Source organism: Lytechinus variegatus, chromosome 16 (assembly GCF_018143015.1).
Source record: "Lytechinus variegatus isolate NC3 chromosome 16, Lvar_3.0, whole genome shotgun sequence".
In the NCBI taxonomy this organism is placed as follows: domain Eukaryota; kingdom Metazoa; phylum Echinodermata; class Echinoidea; order Temnopleuroida; family Toxopneustidae; genus Lytechinus; species Lytechinus variegatus.
This window is the reverse complement of record NC_054755.1, coordinates 12,661,733-12,679,661: the sequence shown is the minus strand read 5'-3', so window position 1 is coordinate 12,679,661 and position 17,929 is coordinate 12,661,733. Positions and strand designations below refer to the sequence as shown.

At 36.4% G+C, this 17,929-nt stretch overlaps 1 protein-coding gene across 3 annotated transcripts in view; it reads left to right on the top strand.

The window, feature by feature from the left end:
- Window positions 1-4,105: 4,105 nt before the first annotated feature.
- LOC121429772 (traf2 and NCK-interacting protein kinase-like) overlaps window positions 4,106-17,929 on the top strand; it is a 62,502-nt gene continuing 48,678 nt past the window's right edge. For 2 of the 3 annotated variants that reach the window (XM_041626990.1, XM_041626989.1), the window contains exons 1-3: window positions 4,107-4,592; window positions 8,686-8,751; window positions 13,901-13,957. In XM_041626990.1, coding sequence (XP_041482924.1) covers window positions 4,545-4,592; window positions 8,686-8,751; window positions 13,901-13,957 — 171 coding nt within the window. In that variant the 5' untranslated portion in view covers window positions 4,107-4,544. Of the gene's footprint in view, window positions 4,593-8,685; window positions 8,752-13,900; window positions 13,958-17,929 lie in introns of all 3 variants that reach the window. The other variant, XM_041626988.1, reaches the window with a different exon arrangement.

The window sequence follows — 17,929 nt, the reverse complement described above, 5'->3', positions numbered from 1 at the left end:
AATGACAAGAATACTGAACATTGTACTCTGAGGAAAAATTATTTGCATGAATTGCGCTTCTCACCGTAATGTGAAAAACATTACTAGAATCTGATTTTATCAGATGAAGTGTTGCCGATTCATACATAAATCCAAAAATACTGATGGACCTTATACTGCGACACATATATGTTACTGCAAAATTAGTATTCTACTTTGCATGGAGTACTACAAAATAATTTTGAGAACCAAAAGCTTATGTCTTTACCACCTATTTGCTAGGAGAGAAGCTTCTATATGTTAGACAGTGTTATTTTTGAACCTGTATAAATTCTCTACCATGATGACTCTATTGCTTGTGAGCAAACGGGTAGCATTCATTTAAATGAAGTTGTGTTCAAATAATTCTCATCTTGAATTGCAAGATTTTTTTTTTTGTTGAAAAATTAATGAATTAAAGATCTGTATCATTGCATTGATACAAAGAGAATATGTTTAAGTTGAAATTTTTATAAACCATAATCTGTACAGGCTTAAACCTAGCCTTTAGACAGTACTCCTTGTATGTCATAATATTCATATCAGATGCCTAGTGACTGAAAATAGGGCGGGTAATTGCAAGCTCAGTGAATGAAATTGCTCGTGTACCCGGGTTTCGCCAACTCTCTTCGTTGACTGCTAGTCTCAAGATCTCAGCCACTACTTGACAAGGAATGTACCGGGGTAGTCAAGTCACAAGGCCTCTTCAAAAGGTTAGCTTAAACCAAGAGAGTGCAGCGAGTCCAATCAAGAATACATTTCCTCTACAAATGTGACCAGCCACCCCAAAACCACAAAGAAGTCGCGAGGAAAGCTTCTCTGTAATAGTCAAAATAGTAAATAGGCCTTCAAAAAAGGCCTTTAAAAATTTAGCTTATCTGAAGGAGTATTTCCTATTATTTTAAGTTGTAAAGTTGATTAGAAAACAAGATACTAGAGTCTCTTTGACACAAGTTATTGTGGACTGCTACTAGCTAGGAGGTTTCTTTGAAATTGCGCAGTGTGCACATCTCATGCTTGAGTGAACCCAAACTTCAAACGTTGTTTTCTTCTTATTTTCTGAAGCTCTCGCTTTATTTCTGCATTCAATCAAGTATTTGAGTGGGTATTGTTAATGAATTTTGACAAATTATGTACGATTTTAAAGCTAAGGATGTTCTTTGTCAAACTGAATTAAAATCTCAAAAATTCACTTCGAATGACTTATTGTTGGTTATGGGGTGGTTGGTCAAATGGGGAATCCAATCTTGGTAATAAAATGACCTGTGTAAAGGGGAAAAGTAGGAAAAACAGAATAGCTGTTTGATAAATGAGATCACAATGACATTTATAAATCTAAAATTTACAACTTGTTGAGGATATTATGGAAAGGGGTAAGGACACTTCTCGTGTATAAGTACCTTTCTCCACAGGGCATTAATATCACATAGATCACGCGTCCTCATAAAAGAAAACAATCAGTTCAGTCATTTTGTGTATTGGAGCCATAAACTCCAGTTCCTGTCTTTTTCTTTTGAAAGAGCTTTCTATTTGGATTTGATTTCCATTTGAAGTACATTATTCATTTGATTCTTCTGTAATACACTCATTCATGTTGTAAAGTAAAGTTAACATGTTGATGATGCTGTGTATAAAGTCAAGTTAATTAGGTTTTGTGATTATATGTATATAAATCATGCTCTATTTGGGCCTTTCTTTAAATACATGTTTTATAATGAATCCATTATTCCATGGTGTATAGTGTATTTTATTGTCAGCAAAGCCAGCCTGTGCCCCCTCCCTTTTGAGAGGCACAATTGATATTTGTAATGTAAAAGTGTCCCCTCCCTTTTGAAAATGAAAACTGTTTTTTTGCTTGTCAAATTTTTCCTCAGGGAAATGTGCCCCCCCCCCTTTGGAAAATCCTGGATCCGCCCCTGATTATGATACTAATAACACCTTCATTAGTTCATTCAGAGACCACTGAAATCCCACTAAAGGAATCTCTCCTTGCAATGTTTAACATTGTTTAAGCCTGTCACTCTAACAACAATTGTTTAAAGTTTTAAACAAGTTTAAGAAACAAATAAAAAAAAAATTAAGCAATTGTTTAAAAGTGTAATTAACTTCGTAGAGTGGCCGGCAATGTGCTTAAAATTCTAAACAGTGTTTTTACAGTGTAGAGGACCATGGAGAAAACAGAGACCACTAATTAGAAATTATAAAATATCTCGAAATTCATTCCAATTTTCATTGAAAATGGTTCAGAAGAAAACTTTCTTTGCAGCAAATGCAGAATGACAAACATCTTTTATTAAAGGGGAAGTTCACCCTGACAAAAAATTTATTGTAAATGTAGCAGAAAAAATAATAAAAAAATATTGCCGAAGGTTTGAGAAAAATTCATCAAATAATTAAAAAGTAATTAGAATTTCAATTATTTGATTTGTGACGTCATATGCGAGCAGCATTCCTACATAGCGAATGGTAAAATATCAATGAAATGTCATTTTCTCAGAAAATTGAAAATGGTTTTCACTGTACCTTTTGTATATCAATAGACAAATTACTTCACACCCGATCATGAATAGAAAACAAAATTAAGTCATCAGGAACCATACAGAATTTGAAATTCATGCATTTTATATTACATAACACATGGGGCAGCTGCTCGTTTATGACGTCACAAATCCAAAACTTTGAACTCTAATAACTTTCTTACTCTTTAACGGATTTTCCTCAAACCTTCACCAATATTTTTCAATATTTTTACAACAAAGTTTTCTTCAGGGTGAACTTCCCCTTTAATTACAATAACTAAAGATTGAATATAATCATATATTTTCGAAAAGGAAAGGAGAAGGAAAGACTTTATATCATTTTCTGGATACTATGTCAATGTCAGTCACAAAGTCATATTTTAATAAAGTATTTTTGACATTTTTAATACAAATATCAATGTTTGGGATAGGTTTTTACATGGGAGATATGACGTATCACCCTTTTTCTGGCCTTTTCATTCTCGTTATTTACTCACTTTTTTCTCTGTTGATGAACTTTTGGGGGCCGTGGCCTAACCCTAACCAAGCCCCCGCCCCCTCATCTGCATGCCAGTGGGGTTATGCGAGTGTGTTGATAAGAGAAAGGGGGAAAAAACAGTATGGAGAAATAGAAGGTGAGAGAAAGAAAGAGAGAAAGAGAAAGAAAGGATTCTGGGTCCAATTGCGCTGAAATCCAATTTCCATGAGATGAAATAAGAATGGACGAAATAATCATAATTATATTCATACCCATTTAGTATGAATATGCTTAATGAAAACAAAAATTGAAAGAATTAGATAAGGAGAGAATATAGGAAAGTGTATGAAAGAGGGGGGATGTAAGCTGATGGTGGAGAAGATTCACATCCATAACATTGATATCCATACCGGTTTTTAGGCCAATTTTTTATATTTGAAAGATTCATCATTCGTCTTGCAGCTGTTTTGCTTGCTGTAGATTTGGGGGCTTAATACCAACCAAGCTTTGCTAACTGCAATGCTGTTTATACATATATATATATATATATATATATATATATATATATATATAATTATTCTTTATTCATCTTCTTCCTTCTTCTCCTCCTCCTTTTTCTTCTTCTTTTTCTTCTCCTCCTCCTCCTTGTTCTTCCTTCTTCTTCTTCTTCTCCTCCTTCTTCTTCTTCCTTCTTTTTCTTCTTCTTCTTCTCCTGTGTTTTTTACTTTATCCCCCCTTTTTTGGAGGGGTGGGAAAATGCATCGTGTGCATAGAAAATATATTTGCTATTTTTTAGTTATGGTATATCTGTGCCCATTATCCATTTTTCTATTTTTTTTTCTAGGGCGGGGCGGCCCCCTCCCCCCACCCCCGTGTTCGGGGCTTTCGGTGCCTATATACACTGATTTTAGGTGTAACCTCTCAAAAATATCAGTTTTGGACACAGTCTGAAAATGATATTTGGGGGGATGATATGAGAACAGTTGGATTTGCAGTGAGCCCTCTCAGTTCCGTCAGAGAAAACAACGGCGATTTGGAATTTGACATCAAATCCTTATTATCTGAATATGTATACAAATGCATACGGCCGGTGTGCAGCGCGTGCAGCGCAGTGTAATTACGACAGTCTTTATGCAGTCAGGAAGCGAAGCAAAGTACGGTAGGGTTGCCCATGTCGAACAATGACTCACTCAGGTTCTGACTGTATTTGTATCTCCGAATGTACCATTCGATAGAAATGAGTGTCTCCAACGCCATTCTGTGGATTTATGGAAGGCATCCGTGCCAGTGAACTTGTGAGATTATATTGGATTTTACTACAGGAAGTAACGAAAGTTTGGTGATTTAGTTAGACGGAAGTTGCCTCCGAACACGCGACCGATCCAGTCCAAGACGGCCCTTGGCCTTAGCTTGCCCGAGTGGAATTCAGAGGCAACACCACCAGCGGTCCGCGGTATCTGCAGTAGTCTGTGCAGAGAGCTTCTTTATTTTGGCCGCAGCTGTGACGTACAGGGCGGTGGAAAACAAAAATGGCATCAATGCGAAGTTTAGATGATATTGATCTCTCCAGTTTGAGGGTAAGGAGGAGGTGGTATTTAAGAATAATTAAAACAAAACAAAAACAAGTCAAAACTTATAGCATTTTGATCTACAAAACAAAATGAAACAAATTTCAACTAGCCACCAAATTCAAAACAAAGACAGTATGGTATCGGTATACCGGTACTACTAGGCAAAGTCAATGAAACATTCCTCAGTCAGTTCCTAAATTAACCCAGGGAGCCAGCTTGCAGATGATAAAATTATATAAAACTTATGAAAATATGATTCACTATGTTCTGACAAAATGGTTATCAGAATCTTGATCAACTTCTCTTTACAAAAAGGAAGACCAAAAGTTTTTTCAGGAACTGCGAGAAAATTTGCTTAGGTTATGATGGGGTGTCCAAACTTCGCGCACTTTTCAAAAATATTCATCAGGCTTAATTTTGTCCACAAATTATTCATAATTTATACAAAACCAATTCAAGAAATAGTTACCACATTGACGGCAAGATCATTAACTATAAAATCATGGACGAAAATGTAAGGTACATGTAGGTCACGGGGTTTCGCAGGTATCGCGATTTCAAAATTCTATTCCGATCGGCGAATGCGGGCTGTGCTGGAAAACCGGCACAGAAAAAGTGTGACCTAACTTCGCGCACCAAAGCTTTTGTGGAGATTTAAACAAAGACTCAAGCTCAAAAAGTGAAATATTTATATCAGATTGATGACAAAATGCTATGGAATTGGTTAGTACCACATTTAACTCACATTTTTTATGATTTCTGCTTGTAAAATGGTGATATCGTGATGCTTGTTGCTTTCTTCAAAACGGGCGCTAACGGTGACAAATTTGCCGATCTTTTGCCAATATTTTCATGAATACTGGACTAATCCTAAAGAAACTTTCAGCGAAGGGTAATTTTAGGTCGCTTTTCACATTGATGATGTCAGATTTTAAGGATATTGGCAAGTTTTGGAGATAATGACCGTCCGCGAAGTTTGGACACGCGCAAAGTTTGGACTCACTGCCATATCATATTAAGGAGAATATATTGATTATGAATATGGCCTTATCAGTGGAAAGGTAATGATGTGGGGATTTAATATTTGGTCATTAAAAAATAACGAAAATAATACATAAGGTGGAAATCGCCAAATAAAAAGTGCTAAAATGCCTCTCTGACATATGCCTTGCATCGGTCTCTGAATTGACTTGAATTTGATGAAGTGCATGGTTGTACGAGAAATGTGATTGGCTCTCCCACGTCAAGCATGCAAAACCTGTTGTGAGGGTATGTTTTCTCCACACTGTCACTGAATAGTTCGATCACGAAATAAAAAAACCCCAGAAGTTTATTATCTAGATTTGGATTTTCAAATTGATGATTTTGAAGATGAAGAGAATGATGATGAAGTTTCTAGCTCTAGAACAACAAAGTGACGTGAATGGAGGTAAATTAGGGGAATTGGTTGATGAGTTGGATGATTCAACTTGCATGCAGATTCCCTACCAACTCATTCAGCTGCTAGCTGCACCGCTGGTCAAATCCATGAAAATTAATTCCAGCATGAGTTATTTTATGACCACATCCAGACAGAGTCTCTTTCCTCTATCAACAAAATAATGAGATGGAAAATGATGATATACATGTAACTATACAAACAAGTGAAAGTGAATATATCCGAACCTGAATGCAAATCAATAGCAGAAGACGATATGCACCGACGATGAACTTCACGTGGCTGGGATATATTGTCACTCGTTCTGTTAGATAAAATTTCTTTCTCATTATTTTGACAAAATTACGAAACTCAGGGAATTATTTTAATATAGCCTGCCTGGTACTATTTTTAAAATTATGATAAAAACTTTTTTGAAGCAAAAAATTGAGGTAAAAGATCCGCCTATCTTGCATGCAATTGTAAACAAACCATCACAAACACAGGGCTACATGTAGCTTGCTCGCCTTGCTGATTGTTTACAATTGCATGCGAGCTAGGCGGATGATCTTTTATATCTGATTTTAATTTACCTCAATTTTTGCTTCAAAAAAGTTTTATCGTAATTCAAAAAATAGTACCAGGTGTTACTATATTTCTATATAGAAAAATAATTCCCCAAGTTTCATAATTTTGTCAAAATAATGAGAATTTTTTTCTAACAAAATGAGTGACAATTCCAAGCCATGTGAAGTTCATCGTTGGTGCATATCGTCTGCTGCTATTCGTTGAGTTCATTTGCCTTCAGGTTTGGATATATTTACTTGTTTGTAAATTATACAGTTGTATCATTATTTTCCTTCTCATTATTTTGTTGACAGAGGGAAGAGACTCTGTCTGGATGTGGTCATGCTGGAATTCATTTTCATGGATTTGACCCACGGTGCAGCTAGCAGCTGAATGAGTTGGTAGCGAATCGGCATGCAAGTTGAATTGACCAACTCATTATCACTAGCGTAATTCCCCTAATTTACCTCCATTCACGTCACTTTGTTGTTCTAGAGCTAGAAACTTCATCATCATTCTCTTCATCTTCAATATCATCAATTTGAAAATCCAAATCTAGATAAACTTCTGGGTTTTCTTTCATTTCGTGATCAAAGTATTCAGTGTCAATGTGGAGAAAACGTACCCTCACAACAGGTTTTGCATTCAAGTGGAGCTTGACATGGGAGAGCCAATCATGTCTCTTGAACACTCATGCATGTCATAAAAAAACCCAATTTTGCAGGTCTAAGTAAATTCTGCGTGTTTGAAGCATTAAGAGAGAGAACTTTAACTATCAATTAACAGAGTTTCATCGGTCTCCATGATAAATGATTTACACCGTCGTGTTCTTATTTTCTCCTTTAATTTGATAGCGATATATGATTCTCAATTTTTAGGATTTGCAATATATTTCTACTTAAGCAGTCATCTTGGCTATTGTTAAGTGGAAAGCAGTTGTTTAATGTCACTTGGCCACTTCAATACTCATCTGGACAATTGAAACTCTGCATGGCTTAATGTATTCAATTGTATCAATTCTTTTTCAATTGTTTTCTTCTTCTTCCAGAGTAAGTGCTGCTTCAAGGTGATGACGATAAACACACTGGTTGTGTGTCAATGTGTGGAACTTTTCACATACTGTTGTTTCATTATAAATTAAGCTCTTGTTCTTGTAGTGCTGGTGCGAATATCTACATGTAAAGTTTTGCATGACAAAAGCCAAGGTGGTGTATGAGTTTAAAGGAGATGTTCACCCTAACAAAAAGTTGATTTAAATAAAGAGAAAAATCCAATAATTATATTATAACACTGAAAATTTAACCAAAATCAGATGTAAAACAAGAAGGTTATGACATTTAAACTCCCTAACCCCCACCCCTAGATCTTCCACCGAGGATTGTATACCATGTCACCAAAACATTAGTATAAGCGATAGATTATAGGACTGATATCTAAAATTGATTGCATTGATTGTGTGTGAATGTGATCAATATCCATTGCCCCCCCCCCCTAAAAAGAAGAAGCCCCCACGATCAGTTGCTACATGTATAGCATTGGTACATGTAGTCATGTACAACACTATTTTGAATATCCCCATGTGGAAACCATCAAAGTTGATTCCAACAAGTCCCAGGCCCCGTTAATTAATGTAGGTTATATAACTTCCTTTATTAGTTATACTCTACACATGTAAATGATGCGCAGACTACAGATTACGTTGTGTACACCTACAGTACATGTAGGGAATAATTTTCCTGCTATTGCATCGCAATTTGCTCCACATTTTTGAAAGACTGCTATGCATAAAAGTCTTTTGTATACCACATTTCTACATGTTCACCTGTAGGACTGTACATTAGTTAGTAGAGAGCTTTTCTCCTATGACCAAAAATGCTATTCAAATTTGTAAAGCAAAATTACATGTATTCCCTGGTACCGACTTTTATATTAGTTTAAATATTAAAGAATTGTAATTGAATCTAAAGAATTGTAATTTAATTTAAATCAACAAGATTTTAAAGTTTGAGTATTAGGCCATATGACATGCCATTGCCAAGTACACCTGTCACTCAATGACCTTATGACCTCCATGACCCTATGACCTTTATATTTTGTATGTTGATTTTATTCCAGGATCCGGCTGGCATCTTTGACTTGATGGAAGTAGTGGGAAATGGAACTTATGGACAAGTTTATAAGGTTTGTTTTCCAAATTTGCTATTTCATTAATAGAATTTTTGTTGCATTGTTTGATATTGTAAAGCCTATAAATCTTTTGCCGGAAACTTATTGGACAAGTTAAAGGTTGGTGTACAAATTTGCTAAAGCAAGTTCATAAAGGTTTCAATATCAACAAAAAATATAATCATAAACATGAAACTTTACTTTATATGTTTCATGAAATAGAATCGCATGAGCTACATGTATGATGAGTGGTGCAAGCCGTACATTGTGTACATCCAACTGTACATGTACATTGTATTTTGGACAAATAATATTCAGTGACTGCCTACATGTATTCCGATAAAATGTAATACATACATGTAACAAATATTTTTTTTCTCCTTCTGTATATCTTAACAAAATTTAAATCAAGTACGTTTAATTCAGTCTTACCAATCATAGCCCAGGTTTCTTTGTTACATTTCAGGTGACCACCAAGAAAAATATGATGAGAAGACAGGAAAAAACTTGCCAATGTTTACGTGGCCATCTTGTTCTCTTTGTTAGGAGCTAAGCTACGAGACGCATATAGAGGGCGGCAGACTCTTTATGCGTCTCGTAGCTTAGCCTTAGCTTCTATAAAAGAGAAAAAGATGGCCAAGTAAACATCGGCAAGTTTTTTTCCCCGTCTTCTCATAATATATTTTCTCGTTATTTTTTCAATGAATGTTTGGAAATTAAATCAATATTGTATAATCTGTGACTTCTTTGTACTTCCCCGTTCATGAATTCATTTATCGGGATACCGGATTCCGACCGGCGCAACACCGGCGGATTCCAGAACAAAAAATTTCTGGCATGACTCGGGCCTAGTCTTGTTATCTGTTAAGAAGTCCTAATGTTTTGAAATCAACATTTAGGTATTTACAGTAGATGTGTAAATGTACATGCAGCTCGAGCTAAAGCCGGGGTAACGGTAATAATAAATGCGACTCGGAATATATTATTTCTAGATAGATGGTGCTATATAAATGCCTATTACTATTATTTTTACATGCACACTCTCTGCAGGGAAATGTTTGTGAGAATTCCCTGCTCTCTGTATGTGATTTGCATGTTAGAATAAAGATACAATTTGTCCTTGGACAAAGAGTTGCATGCTCTGCTTGTGAACTCCATCCATCAAGCTGTGATTTGTTTGCATGCAATGCATGCAAGATTGGTACATCACATGGAAATGTACCATAGACAGTGCACACCAAGACATCACACTGTGCTGCATATATATTCACATAACAGGATATATGAGGCCTACATGTACATGTACACTGTACAAATGTTTATACAGGTACACATACATGTAGGCTTTAATAGTTTTGTGTATCTGTTTGTGTGTGTGTTTGTTATTTTCTCTTTTATGATACATGTACACTGTAGAAATGTGTGTCATTCAGAACCCTATCCTATACCCAGGGTCTTCTCAGAAATGCATTTCTAACTTCCACTCTCAGATGGGTGACAGGATACAGTATGCATCTTCTTCTTTGAGTCTTCCCCCTTTGTCAGGGGGGGGGGGAGGGATGCAGAATGCATTTTTTGCCTATTTTTTTTACAGGGGCAGGGCGATTGCCCCCCCACCCCCTCCCCTTTGCATCTTGTCTTTTACTCCAGAAATGCATTGCAGTGCCCAGTCAAATTTATTTCATAATGGTGGCCTAAAATTATCCATCAAGTGGGTTTATGTTATTCTAGATTATCGCTCCTTTTTTACCATTTTCAAGGTGTTATCCCTGCGAAAACATCCCCAAGGACAATCCACCCAGAAATCCCCCCAACCATCATCTCCAGGCCGTATACAAACTGAAAGGTACATACGGTTGGTCTGGAGCGACGAACATTAGAATGTACATTGGATCAACGAAAAGAACAAAATGATGGAAAATGAATTGTGCCTGTTTTACAACCAACCCCCAAACTGGTCAAGAAATATGTTCTGGTGAGGAGAGGGGGCCTACAACTGTACATGTCCCACATCAAACCCTTGGACAATTGCCCATGAAGATATTTTCCCCTACCCTAGGACAATTTCCCAGGATGCATGTACACATTAGTTACCCCTCAACAGCTCCCCCCCCACCAAAAAAAAAAAAAAAAAAAATTGATCTGATGCCAGAACAAGCACTTGGCAATTCTTGAATAAGTGAACTTCTGAACTTTTTGGTCAGGTGGCTCTGGTTATTCATCAGATTTTCTTTTATACTTTATTGAAAAAAAAGAGAAAAGTATTCTCATTGCTTTAAATAATTGTTTTCTTAACTTTACATTTTTGTGCCGCTTGAGTTGAATGGTCAATTTGGGATTTTTATTTGCAGTTTTGCACAGAGTTGAAAGTTGTTCTTTGTGAAGTAAATTGAACACAGGAAGGTGACATACTCTAGTCAAATTTGGCAAATTTTCTGAAGTACATGTTTAAACAGTTGATGACAAATGCTGCCAGACTACCATTTTCACATCCCTCTTTCTGTTGTGTACATGGACATGTAGATTTGTAGACTGTACAGTTGCATGAATTTGCATAAAGGACTACATGTACCCAGTTTTTCCATTTTTACTGGTCCAAACCCAAAATGTGTTGGTCCCCCAAATAAAGGAAAACTTCAATTTTATTTTGGTGTCTTTTATTGCCATTTGCGGCGGAATGAGTGCGGTCTACATGTACATGTACATACATGTACATCAACTGACTGGCCTTGATGTGCCCCTTACCATCGACATTGGAAATTATTTGTTCCTCTTTTTTTAGAAGGGGGGGGGTGTATAGTGAAAAAAGAAATCAGCTGCTCTAACTGCAAAATGACAGATGATCTTTATGTATTCTGTATTTGGAATACTCCCCAGTGAGTGGAGAAAGGGAATGCATTGTGTGCGGGTATGACAGGAACCTATGATCAGGGTAATAATTATGATGTACGTAAAATGCTTCAATAGAATTAGAAACAAAAGTATTAAGAGTTATATAAATGTACATGGGTTTCTATACAGGTGTGCGAAACAGAAACTGGATGTGATTTTAGAGGAAAACATGGACGATTATAGATGAGATAGAATTTGAGTTGATGACGTGATAAAAGTTCTCTTGGCTTCTTGAGTGTGGGAGGGAGACTATAGTCTGTCGATATCGATGAATCATCGGCAGAGCACGAATAAATCCAGACTGAATCAATATGGAAATGATGGGTGCATGTTGTGGCCCTGATCCGAATGCTACTTGATTCACTAATAATATTTGCATAATACCTTTACTCTCTCTCTCACATTTGTTGTCTCTCTCTTGTTGCTCCTGCCTGAGCGAGAAAGACTGTTGATTCATGTCTGCATGCTGTGTGGGGGAAAGCGTGCAAAATTAGTATTACATACATGTACTAGTTACTACATGTATTACAAATTTTGTGTGAAAATTTATGCAAACAAATTTCTCAAGTATTTTTATTGTAAAATAGATCATAAACCCAAAGGCCTGTATTCTGTACTCTGGTTCAAATTAAACCAGGGTTTAAAGTTGTGGTTTATCTATGGAGAGCCAATTGGAGCACAAATCCCTTACAGTACACATTCAATTTTCACATGGCACCCAAATTGTTCGTAATTGTCTGGGAATGATAACTGAAGTATTTTTCTTCGTTATGAAAGCAAAATGAAAACAAAATAATAAACAGAATTTTTTGCTCCCATAATTCTAGCACACAGTTAGACCGTGGTCTACATTGTACATGTAAGTTAAACCTGACTTCAAATACGGGCCAGAATGTTTTAGAGATTTAACTTGTTGAATTTTAATATAAAGAAAGGAAATTGCTAAGAAATAAACCATCATCAAACATGTTTGTTTTAATTCAAAGGGGCAATGATGTACATGCAAGCCCTAATTCTTTAATGACATTGCATTGTACATGTACATGTACAGGTAGGCCTACATGTACATATTGTAATTTGATAAAAATTGTAATTTAAGAATCTAACAAAACAGGAAATAAAATTCACCTCTGTGTGTTGCCAATTAGGATTCGTAAGCATTGCAAAAATATAGGCATACATGTACGTGTAGACCTACATTATCATGGAAGTTTTCTCAGTTTAACTGGGAATATTAAAGTTATTATTTTCCTGGTATCGCATGATTCGCATCACAATTTTCTCCACTTGTTTTAAAGACTGCTACACAAAACTTGTGTAGCAGATTTTTATTTTATGCTTAATGATATATGCCTGATTTTTATATTGTTATGTAGAAGAAAAATCAAATCAAATCATTATACATGTACATAAACTGTTGCTCAAGGGCTTCAACTGTCTTTAATGTTTACAATGCTGTTAAATCAAATTTGTGTAGCAAAATTATTACCCAGATAAGAAATACAGTACATAGACACAATTTTGGGTTCCGAGCCATGTGTAACAGGGATTTAAATCTTGAGATACAATACATGTAGAATAAGCTGTGGGTGTGAACTTGAAGCTGGCCCCTGGACTGGCTCTGAAATGCATCACATAAACAGTGTGGAATACATGTAGTTTGCAAGCCCAGTACTGTTACTGTTAGTGCCGAATGGAATCCAACCTTTTACATACATGTACAAAAGAACTATTAAAGACATGGTTATTTTTTTTTATGTAAGCCTCTGGCCCCTACACTACACGTACATGTAGATGTAATAATGGAAACCAGTACGTGATCAATGTAAAGGCACATTGATTACATGTATATGCAAGTCTCTACACTAACTTTTTTTCTTGGTGGCCCGATCAGTCCACAAAAATCATCAATTTCATATTTTTGGTGGACTGCATTTAATGTGGTTATGTGGTTGCCCTTAAGCAATAGTTAACATTACAATTTATCAATAATTTTGGTAGCCCAACTGGCCCATCAAGTGTGGGCTTTAATACAGAAATTTGGTGGCCCGACTCTCTTTTTTGGTTGCCCCGGGCCACTGCTAATGTCGAGCCCTGTTATGCTTTTTGCATCACATCATTATTGTAATGAATGTATTTTTAAATATATCAGCGGTCCAAGAGAGGACTAGGCCTGAGCATTTATAGAAATATGGTCAGAAGAGGGTTTAGTATATTACGGTACCCTTTAATGTGCATTTTCTATTATTATTGTCTTTGCTGTCATCTCCAGGGTCGGCATGTCAAGACTGGTCAACTTGCTGCTATCAAAGTGATGGATGTCACCGAGGTGAGTCTGATATCTATTCATATCATGGGCCCCTTATCATCAAGCGTAGTGATTGATTTTAGGGCTGACTTGTCACGATTGATTGATGAACTCTAATTATCAATTTCATCAATTTTAGGAATCAGTACCGCAATCAATCACTAAGCTTACAAGCAGAATTGGCAATTTCCCAGGGAAAATTAGCCTTTAGGTATTATTTTCCACCCAGGTGGGAAATACTGGGAAAAACATTTAAATGCCTTGAAGTACTTAAAGGTCAAGTCTACCACAGAAAATGTTGATTGAATCAATAGAGAAATATCAAACCAGCCAAACGCTGAAAAATTGCATCAAAATTTGATGTAAAATGATAAAGTTATGACATTATAAGTGTTGCTTATTTTCCCAAGATATGCACAACTCACTGACATGCAAATGAGGCAGTTGATGATGTCCCATTACTTGTTTTGTATTGTTTGAATTATACGATATTTCAATATTAACAGATTTGATGTCAAGGACCAACTTCACCGAACCAATGTTAAAACAATGGTACAGTACATGTGATTTCGTTTGTTCAGGGAGGAATAAACTTTTCTTTCACACGACAATGAGGAGAAAATGTTTCATATTTCCTACAATAAAATGCAAAAGAAATAGTGAGTGGGTGACATCATCAGTCCCTTCATTTGCATACATGTACCAATCAATATCTTCATGTTTTGTGAAATTTAGCAAAACTTACAATAACAATTGTCATAACTTTCTTAGTTATTTTACATCCGATTTTGATGAAATTTTCATTTTTTTCCTTGTTGGTTTTTTCTCTTTTCATAATTCAACTTTCTGTTGAGGTTGGCTTGTCACTTAAGTTGTACATGTACGTTTGGAAATGTAGTGGAAATTGGTACTAGAATAATGTACATATGCTTGATAAACACCTGGGCGATACCTGAAAAGATTCAAGAATTATATTTCATAGTATTAGTATTTCCCTGCATTTCCAACTACAGACGTATTTCCCATTTTCCTAAGAAATTATCGAGGTGGTGTTTACCGGTGTTTAACACCAGTATTTCCTACTCCGGTCAACCCTGGTTCCAGGGGCCCTGAATTGAATTTTGTGACATGATACTCTGATACCCCTTTCATAGTGAGAGCCGAAGTGGAGTTAGTCCGTAGTCCAGAAGGAGTTACTCCACTTTGGAGGGCAATGTGAAAATTCTGAGATTAGTTCTATCTGGATTCAAAGCGAAGTACTCAACCCACTTCGAGAAGAGGGTTACAAACGGAGTTACTCCGCACCGGAAATGCGGTATGCGCTTATCGCTGTGATCTCGCGTGAATTCGGCCACACGTATGGCGCGAACTCGTTTGGAAACCATGGCAATGACTGCGGATACACCGCTGCGGTGCTTGCCAATATGAAAGGGGGTTTAAAGTCAGTTCGCAGTACAAGCGGATCAACTCGACTCGGAGTTACTCCGGAGTAACTCCACTTCGCCTTCACTATGAAAGCGGTACTAGAAGAGGGATTCCAAGATTACCCCTTCCGTATGTTTACACTTACTATAATTTCATGTACAGTTCATTTCACCTTATAATTTATGGAATAATTTCAGTTTGTTTAGATTGCATTTTAAATTGTCTGATCCATCAAAGGGATGATCTTGCTTGTTTTGTGTGTATATATGTGTGTGTGTGTGGGGGGGGGGGGCTTCTGTCTGTATCATTCAGGGGCCCTTTTTATAAAGAGTTCCAACTGTTGTAACTTTGCCATTATGGCAATCACCATGGTAATCTGGATTCTAATTGGCTGCTGAGCCCTGTTTACCATCATGGTAGTTGCCATAATGGCAAAGTTACAACAGTTGCAAGTCCTTTATGAAACAGGCCCCTGGTTGTGTTGTGCTGGCTATAAACTTGGCTGCCATCCACACCTTCATGATGTACATGTAGGAATATTGTAGTATAGGCCTATCACTTCAATGTACTAATTCCTCAAAACAAATGCTGGTGCAATCACCTGCGATTATGATTTATTTTATTGTACGTGTGGCTCTCCTGTATGTTATTTGTCCAGTTGGATTTTGATTTTATTGGTCTTGGACCATCAGACTGGTGTCAATGTGTATTACATGTAGGCCCTGCATTCCTTTTTTTTCAAAATGCAATTCTTGCCAATATTGAATGTACAGATTTAGGGAAAGTAAAAATCAACTATTTTCAGTACTACATGTACACTGTATACTACATGTACATGTAGAAGTCCATATAATAAACTGTACAGTAGATTTGTACCTACATGTATGTACATGTACATGTATGTACAATAGGCCTGAAGACTGTAGTATCATGATTCGAATGCCTACAGTATGTATACGTACAGAGTATAGTGTTCATGTGTCATGGTTTACTCTAAGTACTTGTCATGTTAAAATACTGGTACATGGATGGAGTACATCCTGTAGATCCATCATACTGCGTGCAACTTGTCTCTAGATCAGTATGTAAAAGGAAGTGCATGTACATAAACACTCTCATTTGGCACATGATTGTAATTAAAGCTAGTATTCTTCCAACAACAAGTACATGTACATGTACATTGGAGGAAGAGAGACATAAAAAAGGTGTACATGTATGAAAGTTCATGTAGAGTTTACTGTATATCCAGGTATTATTCATGTTTAACATGTAGGCTTCTAAATTAATGCATCCGTAGACCAGTGTATAGGCCTATGGAGTAGTCATCAAATTTATAAAATAGAGGGAATGAAATATAAAAGTTAAAAGTTCCATTCGCATACATTTAATTTTCTGTTATACACCTGTACATATTTAATATTGTACATTGTTGGATTGATTTCTTATGGCCACACAACATAGTTTGCATTTTTTTTGTAACTGCCACTTTATACATGTGGGTGCAAGTGCGAATTATCTTGCAACTCTAATACACAGTCGAAATTGAAAATGACATTGCCAGATGACTGGGATCTAATCCTAGGAATTCTATCACAGGTTTTTGTCTCACCTGCGAAGCAAAGTGAGACTATAGGCGCCGCTTTTCCGACGGCGGCGGCGTCAACATCAAATCTTAACCTGAGGTTAAGTTTTTGAAATGACGTCATAACTTGGAAAGTATATGGACCTAGTTAATAAAACTTGGCCATAAGGTTAATCAAGTATTACTGAACATCCTATTAGAGTTTCATGTCACATGACCAAGGTCAAAGGTCATTTTGGGTCAATGAACTTAGACCATGTTGGAGGAATCAACATCGAAATCTTAACCTGAGGTTAAGTTTTTGAAATGTCATCATAACTTAGAAAATATATGGACCTAGTTCATGAAACTTGGACATAAGGTTAATCAAGTATCACTGAACATCCTGCATGAGTTTCACGTCACATGACCAAGGTCAAAGGTCATTTAGGGTCAATGAACTTTGGCTGAATTGGGGATATCTGTTGAATTCCCATCATAACTTTGAAAGTTTATGGATCTGATTCATGAAACTTGGACATAATAGTAATCAAGCATCACTGAAAATTTTATGCAAGTTTCAGGTCTCATGATTAAGGTCAAAGGTCATTTAGGGTCAATGAACTTTGGCCGAATCGGGGGTATCTGTTGAATTACCATCATAACTTTGAAAGTTTATTGGTCTAGTTCATTAAACTTGGACATTAGAGTAATCAAGTATCTCTGAACATCCTGTGCGCGTTTCAGGTCACATGACCAAGGTCAAAGGTCAATGAACTTTGGCCGAATTGGGTGTATCTGTTGAATTACCATCATAACTTTGAAAGTTTATGGATCTGATTCATGAAACTTGTACATAAGAGTAATCAAGTATCACTGAACATCCTGTTTGAGTTTCAGGTCACATGATCAAGGTCAAAGGTCATGTAAGGTCAATGAACTTTGGCCATGTTGGGTTTTTTTGTTGAATAACCATCATATCTCTGTAAGTTTATTGGTCTAGTTCA